The sequence below is a fragment of the Typopeltis vanoorti genome, chromosome 1 (genome assembly GCF_054136105.1).
Source record: "Typopeltis vanoorti isolate ZY-2024b chromosome 1, IOZ_Tvanoo_1.0, whole genome shotgun sequence".
Taxonomy (NCBI): domain Eukaryota; kingdom Metazoa; phylum Arthropoda; class Arachnida; order Uropygi; family Thelyphonidae; genus Typopeltis; species Typopeltis vanoorti.
The window spans coordinates 111,724,030-111,749,867 of NC_143549.1; the positions used below are offsets into that span (position 1 = coordinate 111,724,030).

The 25,838-nt window shown below is 36.4% G+C and overlaps 1 protein-coding gene and 1 non-coding gene across 2 annotated transcripts in view; both read left to right on the forward strand.

Moving 5' to 3' along the window:
* The window catches only part of unc79 (UNC-79 domain-containing protein), a 1,277,183-nt gene that overhangs the window by 952,713 nt on the left and 298,632 nt on the right, over positions 1-25,838 (forward strand). The window contains exons 46-47 of the mRNA XM_090395893.1: positions 6,093-6,197; positions 18,997-19,080. Of these exons, the coding sequence (XP_090252019.1) occupies positions 6,093-6,197; positions 18,997-19,080 (189 nt within the window). The remainder of the gene's footprint in view (positions 1-6,092; positions 6,198-18,996; positions 19,081-25,838) is intronic.
* On the forward strand, positions 17,478-17,561 carry TRNAL-UAA (transfer RNA leucine (anticodon UAA)). Its single transcript has one exon. It is a non-coding gene; the product is annotated as a tRNA-Leu (tRNA).

The window sequence follows — 25,838 nt, forward strand, 5'->3', positions numbered from 1 at the left end:
AACCACTCTGGTAATTACTTCATGGTCACTCTTACAAACTGGAGGGTTATTTGAAACCTCATTTATAATTCCATCCTCTGATGAGATGATCAAATCCAAAACTCTCAATCCTCATGTGCCCTCTGTTACATACTGCCTGAGGTAGTTGTCCCTCAAAAAACTCAAGAAACTCATTTTCTTTACTTCCAGTTGCTATCTCATCATTCCAGTCTGTATTGCCATAATTAAAATCGCCCATAATATTCACCCTTTTCTTATTTGTTTGGCTAAATTGATAATACCTTTCATAGTCAGTACCATCAACATCACCAGGTCTATAACAACATCCAACTATGTATTTCATTCTGTCCACCCTCTATCTCACACCATACTGTCTCAAAGGCACTGGCACTATTTCCCCTCTTGCATCTGTACTTCATATGGACATAATTCTTCTCTATCATCAATAGCACTCCCCCCCCTCCCCTTTTTACCCTTTCTATCCTCACGAAACACATCATACCCTCCCATCTCTATTCCTGTCAGGATGTTGTCGTCCTCATCCAAAAATGTCTCACTTGTTCCAAAAAGTTTGGGTGAACAGACTCAATTAATGCAACCATTTCATTTGCCTTGTTTCTTACACTTCTAGCATTTGTATACAAACACAGAAGCTTATTCCTGGATCTTTAGCTAGTTCCACTGACACTACTTATTTGATGTGACTTCTCCATGCTTAACTTGAGCCATTTCAAAAAATATAAGACTTATCGATAAACTGACCATAGATATTTAATTCGTATGTATGTTCATACAATATTGCCTACCGGTTTCGCTAGTAACTGACTAGCTTTCTCAAGGCTTGCACAGTACAAAAAAAATGGTAAATGCAAAAAAGGTTTAAGAATACAAAAAACGTTAGTACCTGCTAGGTAGCTAAGGTAACACTTTCGTATGACATGTCTGTATGAATCGTGACTTTCTACTAAGTATCATGAGCACGTGTTACATGCAAATGTGTAATATGATTATTTGCATACTGTAGTTCTGTTGGACTGAGAGAATTAATTAGATTTGAGCCAAATTAACAGTGGAAAGGGTACAAAGGTGGATAACAAAGATGGTTTCAGGACTGTGCACTGATAGTTATGAGGATCAGCTGAGGGAATATGGACTGCAGAGTATGGTGGATAGAAAAAGGAGAGGTGATATTATTGAGACTTTTAAACTGTTGAGAGGTGGTTACAGGGTTGACACTGGGGATTTCTTTCACTTGGTTGAACAGCAGGAAGGAGTGATGACAAGAGGTCATCCCTGGAAGTTATGAAAGGAAACCGTGAGCAAGAGGGTGAGGAGTGGTTTCTTTGCATGGAGGGGGGTTGAACCATGGAATGCATTGCCTGATGAAGTGGTGAGAGTGAGAACGGTTAATGAGTTTAAGGAGTGGTATGATAGACTTTGTATTTCTTAGGGGGGGGGACCTCCCCTCAATGAGTCTTGATAGACTTTGTGTTTCTTAGGAATGACCTCCTACGATGAGTCTTTTGACTCTATGGAGGCTTGAATAATAATAATAATAATAATAATAATTTCTTTTCTCCTTATTCATCTTTGAACCTTCTTCAGATCCAACTGTTTCCCTTAATTCTAGGTCATCCCCTTCCATTTTTGTCTACACATCCTCTTGGAGCATCTATCTTTCTAACTGTCTAACACAGTTTTCGCTGTGTTCATCTGTCCACCCTGAGCCTCCCCATTTGCTTGCATGTCTTGCACACCTGTTCACTCATTCTCCATACTCCTGCTGCTCACCTCTTCATTCATAACCACCTCTTCAATCTCTCCTGTCTTAATCTTCATTCTTCCACATCGCTTACCACTTGATCAGATTCATTCTCTGCACTCACTTCTCTGCCTTCCAGCAGCAGTCTCTCCAAGCAACTCACACCAAAGCCACTCAAAAGCAGTCCATCGCACCTATACAGTTCACTTTGTCCTTCAAATTCACTCCACACATTAACAAACTGCACTCCTTTCTACTCACACATTTCTGCTAACATATCATTTATAATCCTTGCTCTCAGCCTCATCTCACCACTGTCATACATGGGCAACACACTTTTACTACCTTTCCTATCACACTTTTTTTTTATCCATCTCAACAACCTCCTGATATCCAATCTGATGTGTTCTTTGTTCATAGTCGAGGAATTTGTACCTATTGCAACTACCAATGCCTTTGCTTGCTTACTTCTCATATCTAATGTCTCAGTCACTCTACTCATCTACCGCCAGTAAAACATACTTTGTACATCCTCTCATCCAGCACATCTTTAATAATTGGATCACCATACAATGCCACTCATGTATATTTTGTTACCTCTTTTGTACCAACATTATTTGCTTTCATTATTTTCACTCTTCTGTACATATCTCGAATTCTCTTAACTTCATTCCGCATTCGTTTCATCTCTTGCCTCATCTTAACCAATTCATCTTTCGAACCTTGCGTCACACTTTCGCTCTCATTTATTCTGGCAACAAAACTCTTAGTTTTGTTGCCAGCTACACAGTAGTCAATGCCACTCACCACATTATCTTTAACTACACCTTTTGTTTTTAACTTCTGCTGCCTTCATATCATTTTCTTGCCATCTATTGTTAAGTGTCTCAGATCGCTCTTTCTCTATTTCAAAACTTTTTTTAACAGTTTTTCACTGCTCTTTTACACCGTGCTTTTCTATCAGAGGAGCACTCATCCTCCTCATGGCATTCTCACTACTAACACTTTTAGTTATTAACATATTAGCACTCATCAAGTCCTCATTCAGCTCACACTTTGCATGCAACCTCCTTCCATCTGTCTTAATATCCATAATTTATCTATATAATCAAACAAGTACATATAACACACCTCACTTTTCATGAAACGACTGAAATCAAAATTGAATTCGTGCATGGACAAAGCAACTGCCATCATTCCTTCGCTGGTTTACTATACTGAGCTCTAATTTCAACTAATTCCTAAATAAACATAAACAAAATATCCTGCACACTAATTACACTGCAAGCACACAACCTTCACAGCAACTCTTACTCATGAACACACACTTATATTATTAATTATTTCAAAAAACTTATCTGAAAAAGGAGCCCTCTTTACACACTGTTACTTCTCTCGCGACATTGCCAACAACTCAACAACACATACTGAAACACCCGCACATTCTCACCATTCTTTCCACAATGGTCTGCTTTCTCTAACTCTCTGCATTAGGTTTCATCCCAGTAAATAATTTCTCCAGACTCTTGATGTCAATTCCATTCAAGTGTATGCCATTCATCTTATATAAGTCCTTTCTACCATCAAACTCACTCTACACATTCAAAACCTCATAGCTGCTGCTTCTACACAGCCTGTACATTGAATCATTTGTTATCACAGCCCTCTTTCTGAACTCATCACTATCATATTTAGAAATTGAGACATAAGCAGCAACATAATAATAAAATTAAAATAATAATAATTATTATTATTGTACAAGCACCTCCATGGAGTCTGAAGACTCATCGCAGGAAACCCAAACTATGAACCCATTAACAGACAAAGCACTCACAACTGACTCTGGCAACCCATTACACTCATTCACAACTCTCCAAGCAAAAAATGTTCTCCTCGCACTTCTACTAACCACACCTTTATTCGACTTCCAGGAATGATCCCTTATTCTCTAGCCAAGTCCCTCTAGCAAAGTGCTGAAACATTTCTCCTGCACCAATCCTATAAAACTCTTTAAGCAACTTAAATGTTTCTATCATATCCCCTCTTTTTCTCTTATCAACCATCTTCTACAGTCCTTACACCCTCAATCTATCCTCATAGGAACATTCCACAGACCACTCACGATCTTGATTGCTCATCTCTGAATCTTCTCCACTGCTTCCTCGTCTTCGGAAATCCAGAGGACCTGACCTGGGCACAGTAATTCAGATGTGGACATATCAAGGACATATAAAGTCCTTGATACGTCTATATATTGCTAAATTTACTAAGTTAGTCCATAAAATTACTTGGCTATTGAAGAACTCGTTAACAAGTAGAGATAAGGAAGCAAACTTAGCAGTATGTCCTCTAAACTTTTAACTCTCTGTCCACCACCTGTGGTACACAGCTTGTAATCTATTTATCCCAAAATGCATAACTTTAGATTTCTCCATATTGAACTGACACCTATTACCTTTTGCCTATACTGACACCCTATTTAAATCGTCCTGTAAGCTCTCCACATCACCTTGATTAATTTTAAAATATAATAAATTACTAAGGCAATTACTATGGATTTGAAACTGGTGTATGGATAACTTTGGCTGATATAAGAAGAAAGTGGATGACTAGTAGTGCAATACATGGCTCTGTACTTGAGCTATTGCTATTTAATTTTATCATCAGTAATATAAGAAATTATTTTAAAAAAAATATTCAGTTGTGTGATGATACTATAAAACTGGAAGAGCAAGAGTTAATCAAAGTGATAGAGAAATCCTACCAGATTATTTAAATGATCCAGTAGGATCATGGATTGGGTTGCCAGAGGTGTTTGCAAGTGCTTCATAGAGGAATCAGTTCAATTAGAAATATAACTATTGTGTAATTAATGGGCATGTAAGCCTCCCACAATGAGTCTTTGACTCTTTGTCTCAGATACTCTTGTAAATAGTAACATAAGAAAAGGTGAATGTATGCACTTGTAAAGAAGAAATATAGATTAAAGTTTAATTTAATTTATATCCTGTGTACATTGTAAATTCCTTAAATTATTTAATAAGCATGTAAAAAAGAGTGTCTTTTAAGCCAAGGAATATAGAGCAACTCATGATGGAGGTATTTTTGTGAGCTCTGAAAAGTTTTCCATTTAAAACTTTTATAGTTTTAAAATCATCATAATCTTCTGGTGGTACTAGATATTATGACAGCTAACAAAATTAAAATTTCATTATTAGTTTATGGTCAACAACTTTCTTCCAAATTAGGCTGTTATTTGTTAGTTCTCTGATTTGATCAGGTCTCCTGATCTAAGTTACTAATTAACCAGTTTGTAAACATCATATATATTGCATAAAATAATCCTCTACTGTAAATGAGGGATTATTATTATTACCATCATCCTCAGACCTTTATGAAGTCAGACTCATGGTGGGGGGGTCCCACTATCATACATATCATACTGTACCTTAAATGCATTCACTGTCTCTGCACTTTCCACACTCTCAGATAATCCCAATTACCTGCATTCAAAAGATCTATTCTTCAACTCTCCTGCTTACATCCTCCTTACAAGTTGCCAGAGATGGCCTCTTGTTTTCCCCCATTTAGCAAAAAATCTCATTCTCATTAATCTGGTAATAATCCTTCATCAACTTATATTTCAGTCATTCTTCCCCTCCACCTCCTATCTATTAGATTATTATTATCATTATAATTTCTTTAAACAATAGAACCATAATATCCTTACTTCTGCATGTCATTGTCCTCTGATGTGCTATCTCTACAATTTTAGCTATGTGTACCCAAAATTTGAAGTCTTTATCCACAAGTGTGGAGGGTGGTTGAGCCGTGGAATGCATTGCCTGATGGAGTGGTGGGAACGAGAACGGTCAGTGAGTTTAAAGAGTGGTATGATAGACTTTGTGTTTCTCAGGGGGGGACCTCCCCTCAGTGAGTCTTGATAGACTTTATGTCTTAGGAAGGACCTCCCTCGATGAGTCTTTTGACTCCTTGGAGGCCTGAATAATAATAATAATAATCACCTCCAGATCACTCATCTCTTCCACTTCCTCCTAGAAGATATTCCCACGAGTTGTAAACTTTGAAGTTCACGACTTGTGGGGAAAAAAATGATTTTTGCTTTCTGAATTTTGAAACTTTGCACTTGAGATCATCCAAAACTACATCATCTTCTCATGTTGCCATTATCGTAGCTTTCTTTCTCTATCTGATTATTATATTTATTTATGTATTATTTTTTGCAGATGATATTAAAGTTGAGTTCCAAGTCCATTTTTTTTCTTTATTGTAAAAATCTTTCCCTTTCTCTTTTTTTTCTTTTCTTTAGGAACGTGACAAATTAATTTTATCACGTACTGTGGTCTTTGAACTTGTTCAGGCACTCAAATTCAAAACATCTGTTCCTGATGCCAACCTGCTTATGCTAATTCAGGTAATTTTTTTTTTTTCATATTTTATTATAAGTAGTTTACTTTTGACATGCTGTTATACTATAGTGGCAGTTGTATTCAATAATGATTTTTGTTTTACTATTTAAAATGCTTTATGCTAGCTCTATCCATGAAATGTGATAGTATCAAACCAGGAAATAAAAATGATAGCTACCAATTAAAAATAATATTACTACGATTTTGACAACTTCAATAATTTTTCAAAACTGAAAATAGTTTCAAAAACATGCATAATCTGTGGATTTTGCTAGTTTGCATTCAAACCCACACCATAAAAAAATTAACGTTAAAAAAACATTAACAAAAACAAAATTAACATTTAAAAAAAATAAACCCTGTTTATTTATATTGTTTCATTACAATGGTGGCAATAGGGTGATAGCAATAACTTTTATTGCCATCGTAACAGTCTATAGGTTAATAACAATAAGGGAGCTTAACAAAGAAATGCATAGAGAAAGGACAAATGAAGTTGAATAATTATTTTAAGAGACTTTGCTGTATAATAATTTGTCTTTGAGGACAACCTATGTCCTCAGGAACGGAAGGAGGAAATATCACATGGTGGGAAGGAAATAGAATTTATTCACCTGCTAAGAGATAATTACTTGAATGAGTGCTGGATCTGTAAATAACTATGTTAAACAAGTTGTCTCTGACTGGAGGATTGCAGTTGTGCAATATTAACTTCAGAGGTTTCCAAATGTGAAATTTTCAGTTAAGAAGCAGTATTTGTGAAACTGCAGGCTGGTGATTATGATATGACATGCTTAGGAGGCAGTATCATGGCATAAGATACTGCAAGGGAAGGTTAGATACTGTTAGGCATAAGATACTGCAAGGAGATTGTCAAAGGGTATATGAAGGAAGCAATATCAGACTATATATTTAAGATTAGGAAATTAAATCAGGTAGGAGTTAGATGGGTGAGTAGGAGTAGTATTAAACAGGAGCTGCAAAAAAGAGAAAATGTTGTGGAAGGTATATAAGGAGAAATGTGATCAGCAAGATCATGAGCAACATGGGGCTCTGACAAGAAAGGTGACCAGCATGGTAAGGTATGCAAAATCAAATTATGAGAAGAATTGGCCAATCAGGCCAAGGAAATCCTAACGTTTTTCTATGCAGCAAGTAAAAGGAAGAATGATTATCTAAGGATAACTTGAACAAGTGATAATAGTAGTGAGGTGATGAAAGCAGACAAAATATGAGTACTTAGTGGCACTTTGCGAGGGTCTATCATCCAATTAAGGATGTTGTCATGAAAGATGTGATAGGAACTGATGTGAGAATGAGGTTTATAAATTGGAAATACTTAGAATATTGAAGTATCTGAATGCAAATATAGTCATAGGGGACATTAGTTCACATATTAATGTCCCATCTAATCCTATGACTATATTTAGCATTGTCTCTGACTAAAATCCTAAGGAAGTGGAAGTAAATAAAAACAGTTCCATTATATAAAGACTGAGATATAAGCTTATAGACCACTGTTTTTCAAACTTTTTCCACAATAAAAAATATTCTAGTACACACACACATACACACACCTACCGGCCACTGAATTAGAAACCTTTGTGCAGATATATGTAAACATCACTTAAGTAGCCTGCATGCAAAATGCTTGGTCATGTGCATCACCACTTGTTCTAGGCAACTATTTAAGAATGCTGCTTGTCAGTAATTGTCAGTAATATTGATCATAATGGAAAAAACAAAGGATCTTTCCGAGCTTGATATTTATTGTGGATGGCCATCTGACTGGGATCACGATTTCGAAAACAGCAAAAGCTGATTACTTTCTCAAAGGTAAGGTATCCCAGGTGTTTAATTAATGGGAAAATAATTCATTGCTTGTTTAAGAGGCATAACTGTGGTCCGAAGTCAATCTGTTAGGAATGAGATCACCATCATCGTCTGAGAAGGCTTGTACAGACAAACAGAACTTCCTGTGTGCAGCAATTGATCAAAGCATCAACAGCTTTCATTGATGACCAAATCTGTGTACATTAATCCTGATAAAAGGTAAATTAAAGATACCAAGAAATTGTATACTTGGTTTAATTCTTTATCCAACTGTAAGCAAACAAAATATGCTCCTGAATTATTTTCAGGACTGAGGCAACTCGTATATAGAAGCTAATGACTTCACATCACTTGCCTGTATCTCATAATGCAAAGCAAATATCCTTACAGACATGCATAATGCACAGCATTATGGGCAAGTGATGTGAAGTCATTAGCTTCTATATACGAGCTGCCCCAGTCCTGAAAATACTTAGGCACAAATTTGTTTGCTTACACTTGGTTAAAGGATTAAACCAAGTATATAATTTCTTGGTATCTTTAATTTATAGTATAACCAAATGGAAAAATTCTAATCAGATAAAAGGTCTTATAAAAAAAGAATGATCATTTCTTTATCTCTTTTTTTGTTAGTGTGTTAATCAATAAACAAGTAATCCTATGAGTTACCTTGGCTACATTTGTGATGTGTTCTCTGAACTTCAGTTCTATATCCACTAACATTCTTAGATCAATGAAGGCTGTTCCCTATCCATATCTCACTGAACTATGCACAGGGAATTTGAAGGCGGTCAATATTGGCAGTCGCATGCCTATACAGAAACCACTGATTTCGACAAAGAGCTGGAAAGTTCATCTATAATGGTATTGGGGAACACCATGACCGGACACTAAAAGACTGAAAAAAAAGTTGTGTTCCGAGTCATGGTGCACCTTGTTCTGTACTGACATTCAGCAGAGAGTTTGGCTAGATCCCATGAAGCAATGAACCCAACTTGCTTTGTAAACACAACTCAGGATGCTAGAGGTGACGTCATGGTGTAGAATAAGATGGTATGTGTACTCTGTACGTATTCTTATCCTGTCTTTGCACTCCAGGAAATTTTTGAAACTAGGGATTTAAGAATGTTAGTGGATATAAAATTGAAATTCAGAGGACACATCACAAAGGTAGCCAAGGGAACTCATAGGATTAACAAATTAACTTGTTTATTGATTAACACTCTAACAAGAAGAGATAAAGAAATTATGATTCTTTTTTATAAGACCTTTATGTAGCTTTATCTGGATTAATGTACTCAGATTTGGTCATATGGGTTTATTAAATGAGGAAGTGGTGGAGAGGATCCAGAAGCAAGTGAGTAATATTATGAGTGATCTCCGTATTTATAAATTAGGGTTTGTAGGTTTCAAGAGTTGGTTGATTAGATGGAAAAAGAAGGGATATGATAGAAACATTCAAGTTGCTATAAGGGCTTTATAGAATTGATACTGACAAAATATTTCAGTATTCAGCTAGAGGTGGTAGAACAAGGAGTCATCCTTGAAGATCAAGTAACAAAGTGATTAGCAGAGATACGAAGACTAGATTTTTCACTTGGTGAGTGATGAATGAGTGGAATGGGTTGCCAGAGTCACTTGTGAGTACTTTAATGGTCAATATGTTCAATTCAAGGAGAGGTACATTCAGTATTGTGTGGATAGTGTGGGTCTCCTGTAGACACCATGGAAGTTTTCATGAAATAATAATAATAAGGCCAAATCAATCACTAAGGTAAAAACTGATTTGGTTTTAGTTGTGGTTTGGTGGTCTTCTTTTGTGCAAGTAAAGCAGCAGTCATGCCATATCTTTTTATTATTATCGTTATCACAAAACCCATTGGAGTCAAAAACTTATCTAGGAGGTCCTTTTGTCATACACACACACAGCTCATCAAACTGTGCCTTAAACACACTCATATTCTCTGCAGACACCACACTCTCAGGCAAGGCATTCCAATCATTCACAACTCTGCATGCAAAAAAAAAAAACCTACTTCTTACATCCCTGTTCACACACTCCTTATATAGCTTCCAGAGATGTCCTCTGGTTCTCCCCTGATCTCCCACCGTTTGCTTTAAAACCTCTCCAACATTGATCTTATAACAACCATTTAATAACTTGTAGGTCTCTATCATATCACCTCTCTTCCTGCTATCCACTAGACTCTGTAAATTGCATCTTCTTGACCTTTCCTCATATTTGACATTCCGGAGATCAGAAATTACCTTAGTCAGTCTTGGGTGATTGTACATAATTAAACTTGGACAAAATTATTGTTGATTCATTAACATTATTTCTCTGCCAAATGTTCCTGATCGATCTGAAATTCATTTTATGGCATTCCTTGGCTTTATATTTGAGCGCTCTTTTTCTCTACAAATCAACTCATGTTTTTAGTTGATTATTATTTAGAACAGGATTTCCCAAACTATGTTCCGCAGAACACCAGTATTCTGTGAAAGGTGAATAAGTGTTCCACGAGAAGTTCTCCTGGAATTTGTCATTTTAGTTTTCTAAGCATTTTTCATGAATAAATATTTTATAGTGGAAATATTCTGAAGAGAATAATATTCGTGAATATGTCGAAAAGCTCAGATCCAGAATGCCTAATAAAATCTGTGTATCATTAATTTTAACACATTTGGGAAAGGGAATACCGCTGTTTATGACCAGTCATAAAAATTGCCTGCAAGCGGATTATAACAAAGGGGCGGTGTATCCTCTGTATTCAAAACTGAAAGAAATAACATCTGTGTTGCATATTTTAGTGACATTCAGCAAGTAAGTATAAAGAAAATTTTTCCACTAAAATTGAAGATCAAGGTAGTCTGTATCTGGTTCTCAAATCTAGTAATACTGAATACTTTCTTCTCAAGTTCATATTGTAGGGTGAAAGTTTCAAAACCATAGTGCTGTGATTTTTTAAAAGTCTTTTTAAAAGATTTTTTAAAAGGCCTCCAGATTTAAATTTTAATATGAATAAGAGACAAGGGACTTTTTTTAATTTTGGTATTAAGAAATCTCTTATTGAAGGTGTTTGTGATGGAACAGATAGTGAGTCATCCACCACCAGCCTACAAAGCGATCTCCAGGATGTACAAAAGGAGGGGGAAAACTACCAGCACACAGGAGAAAAAGTCTGCATTCACTCGTAAGTATTTATAATATTATAAATTTTTGGTGATCAGAATGGGATATGTCAATGAAAATCAGCACAAATTAATTTAATGATGTTAGCCTTGGAAACTACAATATGCTACAAGATTTCATTAGTCCAGTGATTGATAACATGAAAATAGAAAGATTACCAAAACAAGCCTTAAAGTACAAACCATTAGGGAAAAAAAAATCAGGACGTCCTCTTTAAAGATTCAACGATGACTTCTAAGGCCGGAACAGGCCACGCTAGGCCAAAATCCTTGATACGCATGATGATGATGATGAGTGATTGATAACTGATTTAAATGTAATTTTATATGGGGAGAATTTTATATTTTATGTGGAGAGGACACATGTGAGGAAGGAAAAGGATTTTATTCAATTATTAAGGGATAACTATCTGAGACAGCATGTAATTGAAAATACTAGGTGTGTGAGAGTGCTTGACCTGGTAATAGCATTTGAGAATTTGACTGTAATGAATATGACCATGTTGCCACCTATTGGTGAGAGTGATCATAAGGTCTTGACCTGGGAGGTGGCTAAAGGTGTGGAATTTTCGATTAAGACAGGGTATATGTGGAATTACCGTGCTGGCAAGTATGACAAGCTTAGGAGATTGCTTGGATCAGTGCCATGGCATGTACAACTGCAAGGGCTGGACGTCGATAGAGCATGGGAAGTGGTCAAGGAGCATTTGCAGGAGGTAATGGCTGATTGTATACCTAGGGTCCGAATAGTAAAACAAGTAGGGGTTAAATGGATGAATAACACCATTAAGCTTGAGCTGCAAAAAAAGAAACAACTGTGGAGGGAATTTAAAGAAAGGGGTGACCTGCAGGCACACGAACGGTATAAAGTGCAGGCCAGAAAGGTAACGAGTGTGGTAAAAAAAAAGCAAAAGCGGATTATGAAAGGAAACTAGCTTTGCAAGCAAAAGAGAATCCAAAACAGTTCTTTCAATATGCTGCAAGCAAGAAAAAAACTATACACGGTAAAATGATTTTAAGGAATGACGATGGTAAGGAGGTCACTGAATCAGTCGATATAGTGGAGTTACTGAGCATGCACTTTGCAAAAGCATATCATCCAGGTGGTGACATTGAAAAAATGAAGGAACCATAAGTTTATACGGGAATAGTGATGAATGAAGTGGAGGTGACTAGTCTATTACAGAACCTTAATGTGAACACATCTGTGGGATTGGATGGTATACCGGCACAGGTCTTGCGTGAAGAGGCTAAAGAATTATCAGTGCCCTTGACCATGTTGTTTAATCTGAGTCTCAGATCTGGCTTAGTCCCGAAGGTGTGGGAAGAGGGGAAAATAGTTTCACTGCATAAAGGAGGATCCAAGACTACGGTTGCAAATTACCGACCAATCAGCATATCAGGAGTCGTTGTCAAGGTCTTAGAGAAAGTAGTCAAGGGAAAAATACAGGAATGGATTGATGAAAACGAGATACTGTACAGGGGACAGCATGGCTTTGTGAAGGGTAGATCATGCTTCAGTAACTTGCTCAAGTTTTATAACAAGGTGACGGCTGAACTGGATAAGGGAAATGGGTTTACAGTGATACTGCTGGACCTGGCAAAGGCATTTGACAGGATACCACATGGAATACTAATCCGTAAACTACAACATATGGGAATGGCTATAGGGTTGGTGAGGTGGATAGGTGGTTGGTTGATGGAGAGATATCAAAGAGTAGTTTATTCAGGAGTAGAGTCCAAAAGACGGCCTGTGACTAGTGGTGTGCCGCAGGGTTCTGTTCTTGGACCACTGCTGTTTAATCTGTTCATTAACGATATAGGGAAGGATCTAAGTGGAACAATTCATTTGTTCGCTGATGATGCAAAGTCGGGTAGGGCAATAGTGAATGCTGAAGATGTCAAAGTCTTTCAGGATGACTTAGATAGATTGGAGTTCTGGGCTAAGGAGAATGGATGTCAATTTAATGTGACAAAATGTAAGGTTATGCATTTTGGAGTGAAAAGATTAGCAGCAGTATACCACATTGGTGGAACTGTACTCCAAGAGATTGATGAGGCCAGGGACTTGGGAGTGTTGGTGGATAGGGAGATGAAGTTTAGGGGGCACACTGCAAAAGTAGCCAAATCAGCTCATCAACTCTCTTGGTTGTTGAAAAATACCTTGACGAGCAGAGACAAGCAAGTTATTGTACCTCTGTACCGAGCCTTGATAAGACCTCATCTCGACTACTGTGCCCAGATTTGGTCACTTCATTTCCTTCTTGATGGGGAGGAGGTGGAGAGGATCCAGAGGCGAGTGACTAAGATGATAACAGGTCTATGGAATGAACCATATGAGAACAGGTTGAAGATTTGTGGGTTGCAGAAACTAGTTGATAGGCGGAGGAGGGGAGATATGATTGAGACATTCAAATTGCTAAAGGGATTCTATAGGATTAATTCAGAGGATATTTTTGAGATCAGGACTGGTGGTGGGAGAACTAGGGGACACCTATGGAAGCTGGGCAAGAGTGTGGTTAGCAGGGGTGTTAGAGCTGGGTTCTTTACTTTTAGAGTGGTAAATGAGTGGAATAAGCTGGCAGAGTCTGTTGTGGGTGCTATGACGGTGAACGAGTTCAAGACAAGGTATGATAGATACTGTGAGAATGTAATCGCATAGTTGTGTGGACATGATGTTTAGGGCCTCCCTCGATGAGTCTAAGGACTCCTGGAGTCGCCCGAAATAATAATAATAATAATAATATTTGATTTGTCAACGTGTCACACCGTATACATAAGTGGTGCACTAATAATCTTTATGATTATGCCATAATTAAGTATTAATATTGTAATGTGTTAATAATTAATTATTAATTATTAATTAATACATTACAAAATAACCAAGGTGTTCCGTTAAAATTTCAGGATTTGTGAAGTGTTCCATTGTAGGAAAAGTTTGGGAAATGCTGATTTAGATGATAGTCATAGTTCCTTATGTTTGACATGATTTTGGTGTTCTTATTCCATTTATTCAATGGTGACTTTTCTTTTTCTTAGGATGACATCCATATTTAAGTATGACTTGCTGCTGAAAAGAAACAAAGGAAATTGTTTATCCACTTTAAAGTACATGTATACAGTGTTTTTTTTTTTTTTAAATAAATGTTGAATGAATCTACAACTGACATCATAAAAAAAAATACTGCCTGAAAATATTATTATAATAAGTGACACTTCCAAGAAGTCCAAGGACTCATTGCAGGAGGGCACCCTACTTTACTCTACTCCGCTACTTACATCTGACCCTCTCCTACTACTTAATTCTCTAAATACACAAAACGATAACTATTGCCATCAAGCTACCTACTGCCCATCACCACCAACAAGAATATATTTTGCATATAAATTGCATGTATTCTCATGGCCAATTTGCTTGTAAGCAATCCATCAAAATCAATTGATCTGTTGCAAAATTGCTATTATCAAGTTGTGGAATGAAATAAAAATTTACATTAATTTATTACTCTTTAATTAATGTGAGGTTACATAATTCCTACATGTTCACATTAATTTTTGACATATGTATCATTAAGTGCTAATTATTTGGTAGGTTGCTAAATTAAAAGTATATTTATATGTTATATATTTATTCAATATACATATATGTATGTATGTATGTATACTGTATATATTCTGTGTGTGTACACAGTTGACCCTTGAACAATGTGGAAATTAGGGGCACCGATGCCCTCATTGTTCGAAAATCCGCATATAACTTTTGACTCCAAAAAAAAACTTAACTACTGATAGCCTACTGTTGGCCAAAGGCCTTACCCAGTCGATTAACACATATTTTATATGTTATATGTATTGTATACTATATTCTTACAATAAAGTAAGCTAAAGAAAAGAAAATGTTATTAAAGAAAATCACAAGGAATTGAAAATACATTTACATAAATGTAAATGTATAAATACTGTACTGTATTTATCAATACCATAAGCTTACGTCTTCTGTTTATAAGATGAATCGTATTTCTCTCAGTACCAACATCAATATTGTCTTAATAGATACAAAACACTGTAGATGTTATTACGTATTACTAATAGTAGACATCAAAAATGAAAAGATAATGTGAAAAAGAAATTCATATTTATTTACATATATTAACGATTCATGCATTGATAACGAAGAAGCAACAATATGATTGCTTTATGGTAACCTAGTGCAATTAATAACTAAACAAATACACATAATAACCACAGTAATAAGTTTTAATGAGTAAATATTTCATCCTAAGTATCTTACGACATCGTCAGTACAGTTAATTCAAACAATGCTAGGAATAACATACAGTTAGGGTGCATGATTACAATGGAATCCCAATATGCGTGCAGTAGCGTGTTATAGAATTAAATTAAAATATATCTGGAGGGGGGGGGGGGGAATTACATTAAAATAAGATAACGTATATAAAAAAATATAAAAAAATTTTACACAATTTTGTATGACAATTTCCCATACTTTAGGAATAGCAAGAACGTCATTACGGTTTAGATTTGGTCTGTGAAGTAGGGCTTCAGCACTTTCTTTATATAAATGTTCATGTTTATATAAAGATCTATATAGAAGTTTTGTCTTTTCCCAATGGATCCTATGGTTTGGGTTTTCAACTCCGTGTTGTGTGAGGCCAGATTTCTGCGGTTTGATGAGACAGATATGGTCTTGATGTTCTGAAATGCTTTTATGAACAGATCTACCTGTCTGTCCATAGTAAAACAATTTACAAGAGCATGGAACCTCATATATGCCAGGTATCATCAGAGGTGAGAGTTTGTCTTTAGGAGAACATAACAAGTTATAGATCTGGTTGATTGGTTTGTAGGTAGTAGCAAGTTTGTATTTCTTCATAATTTTTTGAAAGATGTTCAGAGATGCCTTTGACATAAGGTATGGGAATCCTGTGGACTTGTTCCTGTCTAGGTTGATGTGTAGGGAAGTGACTGATGATTTTTTGAGTTGTTTTAAGATTATATCCATTTAGTATGGTTGTATTTTTGATTATTTCCAATTTTCTGATGCTACCTAGCATGTACGAGGTTCCATGCTCCTGTAAATAGTCTTACTATGGACAGATCTGTTCATAAACGCATTTCGGAACACCAAGACCACTTCCGTCTCATCAAACCGCAGAAATCTGGCTTAATATAATTTTTTTTTTCCCCTCCAGATATATTTAAATTTAATTCTATAACACGCTACTGCACGCATATTGGGATTCCATTGTAATCATGCACCATAACTGTATGTTATTCCTAGTATTGTTTGAATTAACTGTACTGACGATGTCCTAAGATACTTAGAATGAAATATTTATTCATTAAAACTTATTACTGTGGTTATTACGTGTGTTTGTTTAGTCATGAATTCTCCACAGGTTTCTTTGTACAATAAAGTCTAGTGCAATTAATACAATTGCTCTGCAGTAGCCTATCCTATACACTAATAAATGAGTTGTTATAAAATTTTTATTTTATGCTAATTAACTTAACTAATTAATAACAGTTAATTTTATGCAGTTATGATTTAATACTGCATCATTACATTTACATTTTTGTCAACTGCAAATGACCATGTATGGCCTGGAAGTGTTTGTGTGCGTAGGTTTTTATTAATTATATTTTTACTTTTTATAATAGATTTGTGCATACTTTATGGTAGTAAATGATAAAATAGACTAGCGTCTACTATAATTTATGCATTCATGACATACCTAACTTTTTCTTAATTTTTTCAATGTTTCTAGGCTGTGCAGTTCGTATGTGAGTTTTTTTTTTTAAATTGTTGCAAATCTCCAAAAAATTTTCCAATATATTTATTTAAAAAAAAAAAAATGTTTTTTCTCAGGACTCTTACACCTGTGGTCTCAGGTCTTTGGTCAAGTGTTTTACTTCTGACCCAGCTCTCAGATCCATAAGTTAAAATTGATTTAAACACTGTATACAGCTGATTTAGTATGTTGACTAATTTCTTTCTTATTCCATATAAATTTATTCATTTGACTTACTATCATACCAGCTTTGTTAATTCTATTGTCTATTTCCATATTTAATTTACCATCACTAAAAATTGTGCTTAGGTTCATTCACGATGCAGTTGATATTTTTATTGTCTTTGTCTTGTTATTGCTAATTTTCATACCAAATTTATTACAACAGTTATTCAATTTAGTCAGGAATCTTACAGACTTGTACTGGATTTATTTAGAAGTAGAGAAGTTAGAATGGCCAAGTTGTCTAAGGCACCAGACTTAAAATCTGGTCTTCACAAGAGGGCGAGGGTTCGAATCCCACTTCTGACAAAAGCTTTTTTTTACATCAGGTGCCATGGTATAATGGTTAGCACTCTGAACTTTGAATCCAGCGATCTGAGTTCAAATCCAAGTGGAACCTGATTTTCATACCAAATTTATTACAACAGTTATTCAATTTAGTGAGGGAAACTTGCAGTCATGTGCTGGATTTATTTAAAAGGTTTTATCTGGTCTTTGCAAGAGGGTGAGAGTTCGAATCCCACGTCTGACAAAAGTTTTTTACATGAGGTGCCATGGTGTAATGGTTAGCACTCTGAACTTTGAATCAGTGATCTGAGTTCAAATCTCAGTGGAGCCTGAAATTTTAGGTGGTCAGTGGTTTTTGGAATGTGGAGTATGAGGACAGATTGAGAGAATGTAAGTTGCAAAACCTCGTGAATAGGAGGAAGAAGTAGGATATGATTGAGACACATAAGCTAATCAGGGGTTGTTATCAGGTTGACATGGAAGAGATTTTCCATAGCATGGGAGAGGGAGAGAGAGGGGGACATAGAAAGAGGCCATTGCTGGAAACTGTGTAAGGAGGGGGTGAGCAGAGGAGTGAGGAGAAAGTTTTTTGCATGGAGAGTGGTTGATAGGTGTGGTCACATTGAATCAGTATAAGGCATGGTGGATGAGCATTGTGTGCAATATAGTGTGTACCTCACACGATGAGTCTCTGACTCCATGGAGGTCAGATGTTAATAATAATAATAATAACAACAACAACATCTACGTAAAATAAAGAGCTGAGATTAACATCTCCAATTTTGATATTAGGTTTAATACTACTGAAGCTTTGAAGACTCACTAAAAACTTATAACCTACTAGCATGAGTTCACTATGCTATTTTGAGTTTCTGCCTGGTCTCTAGTGAAAACAGGATTTTGCCACATGAGTTTCTGAAAGTAAGAAACAATTAATCAGAAGCATTGACAAAAAGAGCAAATGTATGTTCAGTTAGACAGAATTTGTATCTTTTAAACAATAAAGTATCAAGACAATTCATGCAAAAAAATTTATATTTTTATAAGCTCTTGACTATTTTCGAAACATTTATAAGTTCGAAGGCAAACATTTTGTGTCATCCTCATCCAAAACCTATTATAAACCTATGGTACATTTTGGCTACCATAAGTTGAATAAGGATTAGATAATCTGAATCCTTCCTCTACATACCAAACATGGAACTTTTTCATAACACTTTCAGCTATCTTTAAGCAGGGATCACACCAGGTGATGAAATTCATCTGTGATTTGTTTACTTGGTGTTAACAGTAGTGGATATTGATTGTCCTTCCTTTAAAAAATATAAATCAGCATTGTCATATATTGCTTTTTTTATGTTTCGATGACTAACTAGTATTCTTTTCAGTTTGCATCATTTGCATATAAAAGTACTCACTTAGTGGCAGTATTTAATATCATGGTCATTCCTTTCAGTTTATTTTAGAAGATGCAGGTGGCACATTAGGACCCAGTGTTATTGTTGAAGGTCTTCCTACAGCAACAGATATGCAGACAATGGTGAGAAGTCTTCCTAGTTGCATACTTACACTTAGATTAAGAAAAACTTACAGGTCTCATTAAAAGTGTTAAAAAATTTTAAGACATTTATTTTTTTTTTGTGCCTTTTTTTTATTTAGCATTGATAATTTCATGCAGCCATGTCAGCATAGTATGTGTTACATTTTTATATACAGTAACATGGTAATTTAACATTGTTATGCTTTTTTTTTTTTTTTTTTTTTGTAATCTCAGATCCACTGTCATACATTCATGAGCCAAAACATGGACCTCCTATGGCCCAAATAACTGATTCACCTATTTTGGCATTGAGTCTACTAGACTATAGGAAGGTGTCTGAGGTAGTCCTACTAAACAGAATAACGTCCTGGAGATCAGTGACCAAGCAAAGCACTGGCATCACCAATGGATGCTGTGTTCTAATAATCCCATAAATGTATGATGGGATTCCTATTATTAGGAGAATTAGGTGGCACACCGATTGCTTGGATATACTTTTCAAACCATGCTTGCACAGTCCAGTGAAGTGTTTTCTTGCTGGAAGATCCAGATCCATTGGTGCTGCACTATGTAGGGCAGTACCTGGTCTGAAACAATCCCCAGATAATAATCAGTCAAGGGGTGTTAAGTGGGGGATGATAGGACTCGGTGATGTACACGAGAACAATCTCCATATCAGGATACTACCATCATGACCAGTTTTTGGCTAACCATGCAGACTAATTTGTATAGGGAATGTTTTTAAGACATTGTTATGAGCACTGTCATTAGTTGAACTGAATGTATCATTGCAGTAGGATCAGAAACTAAAGTAAACCCTTGTAAACTTAATTGTACTAGTAGAAAAGAAACAGATATAGAAGTTGAAAAGGAATATTGAAAAGGAATATGGGAAGCAAAATATCACTAAATGCTATACTTTTTAATCTCCCACACATGAGAAACTGCAGAACACACAGCAAATCAATGTCATGTGGGAGCAAGAATCAAGAGAGAAGTTATCTGTTAATAGTCTTTTTGAAGAGCAAACCTGCTACTCTCACTGATCTTTGATTCTTTTTTGTAGAGTAGGTTTAGTAAGTCAGAAAGTCAATTGTAAAAGGATGTTGAGCCACTATTATTCATGTTACTATAGATTTATCAGAAATGAATATGATGGATGCCAGTTATGCAAAACAGCATCCATGCAATTATCAGTAGAGGAAAAAACATAGTTTCTATCTATGAACCACATGTGTGATTTTGTGAGATATAGGAGGGGGGGGGGGGATTTAAAAATATTAAAATGTACTCTTCTGAACAGCATCCACAATTTTTAGAGGTTTAAGTGCTCATCAAAAATGCGAGAGCAGTGCTCCAAGGTTAGGCAGATTGCAATTTGTTCAGAGCTAATAGCTAGACATCCCGCCCAGGACTAATGGGCCCTGGACAGGATGGACGAAGCACGTCAGGAGTCCCATTACTCCTGGTAGGGACCTCCCAAGGTGTGAAGGCCATCCCACTATGCCCAGCAAAATGCTAGCAGGCGAAGACAGAAGAGGAGATTGGCACCATCTGTCTTAATTTACTGCCCCCTTAGACATTCATGGTGAAGGATTCAACACAGCACACCATGCCGGCTCGGACGTCGCCCGGTTCAGCAAGGTCCGCATTGCCATTTGGTAGCACCTCCAGGGCTGGCAATGAGAAGTTAGTGAGTGGCGCTGCCACCAGTACTATCACTGACAAAAATAATGAAAAAACTGGATCCAGGTTCAGACTCTGCAACCATTTAATGACCGGAACTTGGAATATTAGAACTGTACTACAATCAGGTCAACTCAAATTACTACAGCACGAACTAAAAAGATATGAATGGAACATTATGGGACTTTGTGAAATTCGATGGCCCAAAACAGGAGAGCTAACAACAGATGAAGGACATTTGCTTCTTTACTCTGTGTGTGACTGCAGCAAAAAAAGGTGTCGGGTTTTTGATACACAAATCATCACGAAATTCTGTCATGGAATTCAATCATATCAATAGTAGAATTGCTCTAGTCCATCTAGGAGGAAAACCACTCAATATCACCATCACACAAGTCTATGCCCCAACCACAGGCCACGAGTACTCTGAGGTAGAGGAGTTTTATGGTCAACTTAATGCAACAGTCACCAGAGCGAATAGAAAAGACCTTTTGATTGTACAAGGCGATTGGAATGCCAAAATTGAAACAAACATCGGCAAGGATTTTCTCCCATTTATCAGACCGTATGGCTATGGGGGAGACAAACGAAAGAGGTTTTGAATTGATCAATTTTACCTCACAAAATGAACTCACCATTACTAACACTTTTTCCCCATAAACCTTCCAGAAGATGGACATGGATTCCCCTAATGGAAAAACACACAACCAAATTGACTTTATTCTTATAATCACAAAATTTAAAAACTCCATCAACCTCACAAGAACCAGATCATTTCCTGGAGCTGACATTGGCAGCGACCACAATATGGTCATCACAACTGTGAATATGAAAATGAGGGGAAATATTACCTACAAAATCAACTCATAAAAGATATAATATAGAAAAATTAAAAGATTCCCAAATAAATACACTATATAAATACAAATTAAAACAAAATTTTGACACAAGCTTCAAGAAATATAATAATATCAAATCTAAAACCAAATACTTCTCACAAAAGATAACTGAGACAGCTGAAGAAATTCTTCTATACAGAAGGAAAATCAATAAACCATGGATAACCAAAAATATTTTGGACCTATGCAATTAAAGAAGATATTTGAAATCTCATATTAATAGTGGTGATAATAGAGAACAGTATAAAAATATTACTAAGATTATTAAAAAAGAAATCAAACATGCTAGAAACTTATAGATACTAGATGAATGCAAAAATATAGAAGAGGACTTAAATAATCCTAAAAATGCTTTTCAAATTATCAATAAGTTAACCAAACCTTTTACTGCAATTAATTGCAGTAAAAGGTTTGGTTAACCTTTTACTGCACTTAATTGCAGAGAATAGTTGTTGATAGATGGAAATGTTACATAACTAAGCTTTTTCCTTTCTTTTAGTGTACACGGTGATCAGCATTCATTTTAGAAATTATGGACTTTATAACCGTGTTATAAATAATCTTTTAATATCCCGATGTTTCAGTCTTCATATTAAGATCATCATCTGGAGCATATACAAATATACAGGACAAGCTAAGTTACATTACATACAGTAAGCTAAAGAAACAATGAATTGATCACAAGTTATTCTACTGGCATGACCTCTGGTGGAAAAAAAAATATAATAATTAATTATTTATAAACTACATCAAGCTAAATTCTATTTATGATAGCATGATCCTCATAGACAGGCTTATACGTTGGTTATGCATTATTAAATCACTTAAGGAATTGAACAATGTAGATAACGAATATAAATTAAATTACACTTTAATAAATATTTCCGTAATTTTGCCAACTTCAAAAGGAACTTACAAAAAAAAAAGGCATGTGCACGTAGGCACTACAACACAGTAACTGAGAATGAAGAGATGAAGCTATTGTTCTCCTAAAAGTCCTGATGGTGCCGTCTAGTGGGCTAAGTAGGTGTTCTTGGCCGTTGGGCTGAAGGTCTGCTGATGTAAGCCTCTCAAATTTGGGGCCGTTGCATACAACCAAATTTGTTGAGGTTTGGAGAGTTTCTTAGGGCTGAGGCTGATTCCATAAATAGTCTTTCGAAGTTGTATTTGCTATGGTGTATTACTGTAACTTTCTTCTACCATATTCTGTGGCGTGTATCCAGAGCATGGTCTGCAAGGCCAGAATGACTGTACTTGTGAAAACGGATGTAGTCCTTGTGAGGTTGATGATGTGTTCGCTATTTGGCCACATGTCTCTGAAACACTCCTCTCCTTAACACACTTAAACAACCAACACCCCAGAATCAAGTTCACCCTGGAAAAAGAGGAAAACAACAGCCTCCCTTTCCTAGACACACTAGTCGCCTGCCAGCCTGGAGGAACCTTGGTTTTCTCAGTTTATAGAAAACCCACCCATACAGGCAGATACATTCACCAACAATCCCCCCCCCCCACAACAATATGGAGTGGTGAAAACACTATACAACAGGGCTAAACTAATCTGTTCTAACGACATGGCCCTAAACACTGAACTAAATCACATCCTCAACACTTTCTCAGCCAATGGCTATCCCCCCCCCCCCAAAAAAATCCAAAAAATATTAAAACCTACAAACCACAGCCCCCCTTCCCTCCTCCACAACAAGGATTACTCTATATCCATCACCATTCCCTACACCCGAGGCACCTCGGAAAAAATTACCAAAATCTTAAAAAGACATGACCTGACCTCCTGTTACAGGCCATACAGAAAATTGGCATCCCTTATCTGCTCCACTAAAGACCAACCACTTTCCCTAGACCTACCTAGTGTATACCAGGTCCCTTGCAGCTGTAAACTGTCTTACTTTGGCCAAACAGGCAGGACAGCGAATATCAGAATTTCTGAACACAAGGACTACATCCGTTTTCACAAGTACAGCCATTCTGGTCTTGCAGACCATGCTCTGGATACACTCCACAGAATACAGTGGAAGAACGCTACAGTAATACACCATAGCAAATACAACTTCGAAAGACTATTTATGCAGTCAGCCTCAGCCCTAAGAAATTCTCCAAACCTAAACAAATTTGGTTGTATGCGACTTCCCCAAATTTGGGAAGCTTACATCAGCAGACCTTCAGCCCAACGGCCAAGAACACCTACTTACCCCCTAGAGGGCACCATCAGGACTTTTAGGAGAACAATAGCTGCATCTCTTCATTCTCAGTTACTGTGTTGTAGTGCCTACGTGCACATGCCTTTTTTGTAAGTTCCTTTTGAAGTTGGCAACATGATGTTGCTGAAATATTGGAAATATTTATTAAAGTGTAATTTAATTTATATTCATATCTACGTTGTTCAATTCCTTAAGTGATTTAATATATGATAGCATGAAAACGTTTTTTCTTACAGATAGTTTTCTTTCAGTAACAATGATGTCCTATTTTTAGCATTACAATTGTAATTTTTGATTTAGGATCCTGGATTTTTCTACAGTCCTGTTTCACTAACGGAATCTTCCTCTCTTAGAGAGGGAGCTTCCGTTAGTGAATATATGCCTTCCATATACAGGGTGTTCGGGATAAATTTGACAGTTTCGTAAGGAAAAAGAAAATCTTCTTTGTATCTATTAAATTTAATGAATTGACAAAAAAACATTACAGGCAGAGTTAATTACAATACTATCAACAAGATTTACTGAAAATAACCACCATTAGCATCGATCACAGCTTCAATTCTGCTTCGGAACCTCGAACAAGCTGATGCTACAGTCTCCCTGGGAAGGGCCGCAAAAACTGTTTTAATTTTATCCATTAACTGGGCTTTTGTATTACTGGAAGTGCGATTGGTGTCTTTTTCAACTGCGCCCCATACAAAATAATCCATGGGGTTAAGGTCTGGGGAGTTTGGAGGCCAAACATTTGGACTGGTGAAGTCGTAGAAATTTTCAGACAACCATTTTTGACTTTTCCCAGAGGTGTGGCAAGGGGCCGAATCCTGCTGCCATACATACGGCCTACCATTGGCTACCCTTGTTATCCAGGGCTTGACTACAGTTAGCAACTCCACGAACAAAGCCCGAATTCCAATGCCAGGGTTCTTCAACACCTGTTCCTGCAGATTTGCGAGGAATTCTGCTGTACGAACGCAATCAGATCGTCTGCTAGGGATCTTTCTTCTTGCTACATCCTCGTAGTCACCATTGCAAGTCTCTAGTTCATGCCTGATTGTTTTTACTGTATTCAGGGAGCATTGGGCAGCAGTCGTAATATCCTTATTTTGATGGCGGGCACGAATCATCATGATACAAGTTATTCTCTTCCATGATTCAGGTGGGTTCCAGCTATCCATCCTTTCTGACATCTTGTATATGAATGAAGAAGGGTCCAAACTTTTAAATGAAGAGAAGTGTGTGTTAATACATGTAACTTACGGAAAAATATAATTAATTATAAATATGTCAAATTTATCCCGAACACCCTGTATTTGGGATTTTTAGACCATCGTTATTGTTCAGATTGGGGTGGTTGGTAATAATCTGACAGACTTCTTTAAATTTGCGTTCATACATGTTTTGGTGTGATGTAGAAAACTTGTGCTTTTCCAGTCAATTCTATGTAAGGTGTTCAGGACATGATCAGAAAGGCCAGCTTCACCATAATTATTATATTTAATGTGTTGTTTATGTTCTTTTTGTCTGATAGGAATTGTGCATCCTGTTTCTCCTATATATGGTATGTTACAGGTGCAATAAATACAGTATACTCCAGGGTGGGCCAGCGGAGGGAGTGGGTCTTTGGAGTATACCGTATTTTTTGCACCTGTAAAACATACAATACATAGGAGAAACAGGACGCACAATTCCTATCAGACATAAAGAACATAAACAACACATTAATATAAGAATTATGGTGAAGCTGGTTTTTCTGATCATGCCCTTGAACACCTTACATAAAATTGACTGGAAAAGCACTAGTTGTCTACATCACACCAAAACATGGTATGAACACAAATTTAAGGAAGCCTGTGAGATTATTACCAACCACCCTAATCTGAACAATAATGATGGTCTAAAAATCCCAAACATATAGAAGGCATATATTCGACTCATGGAACCTTCCTGTCTAAGA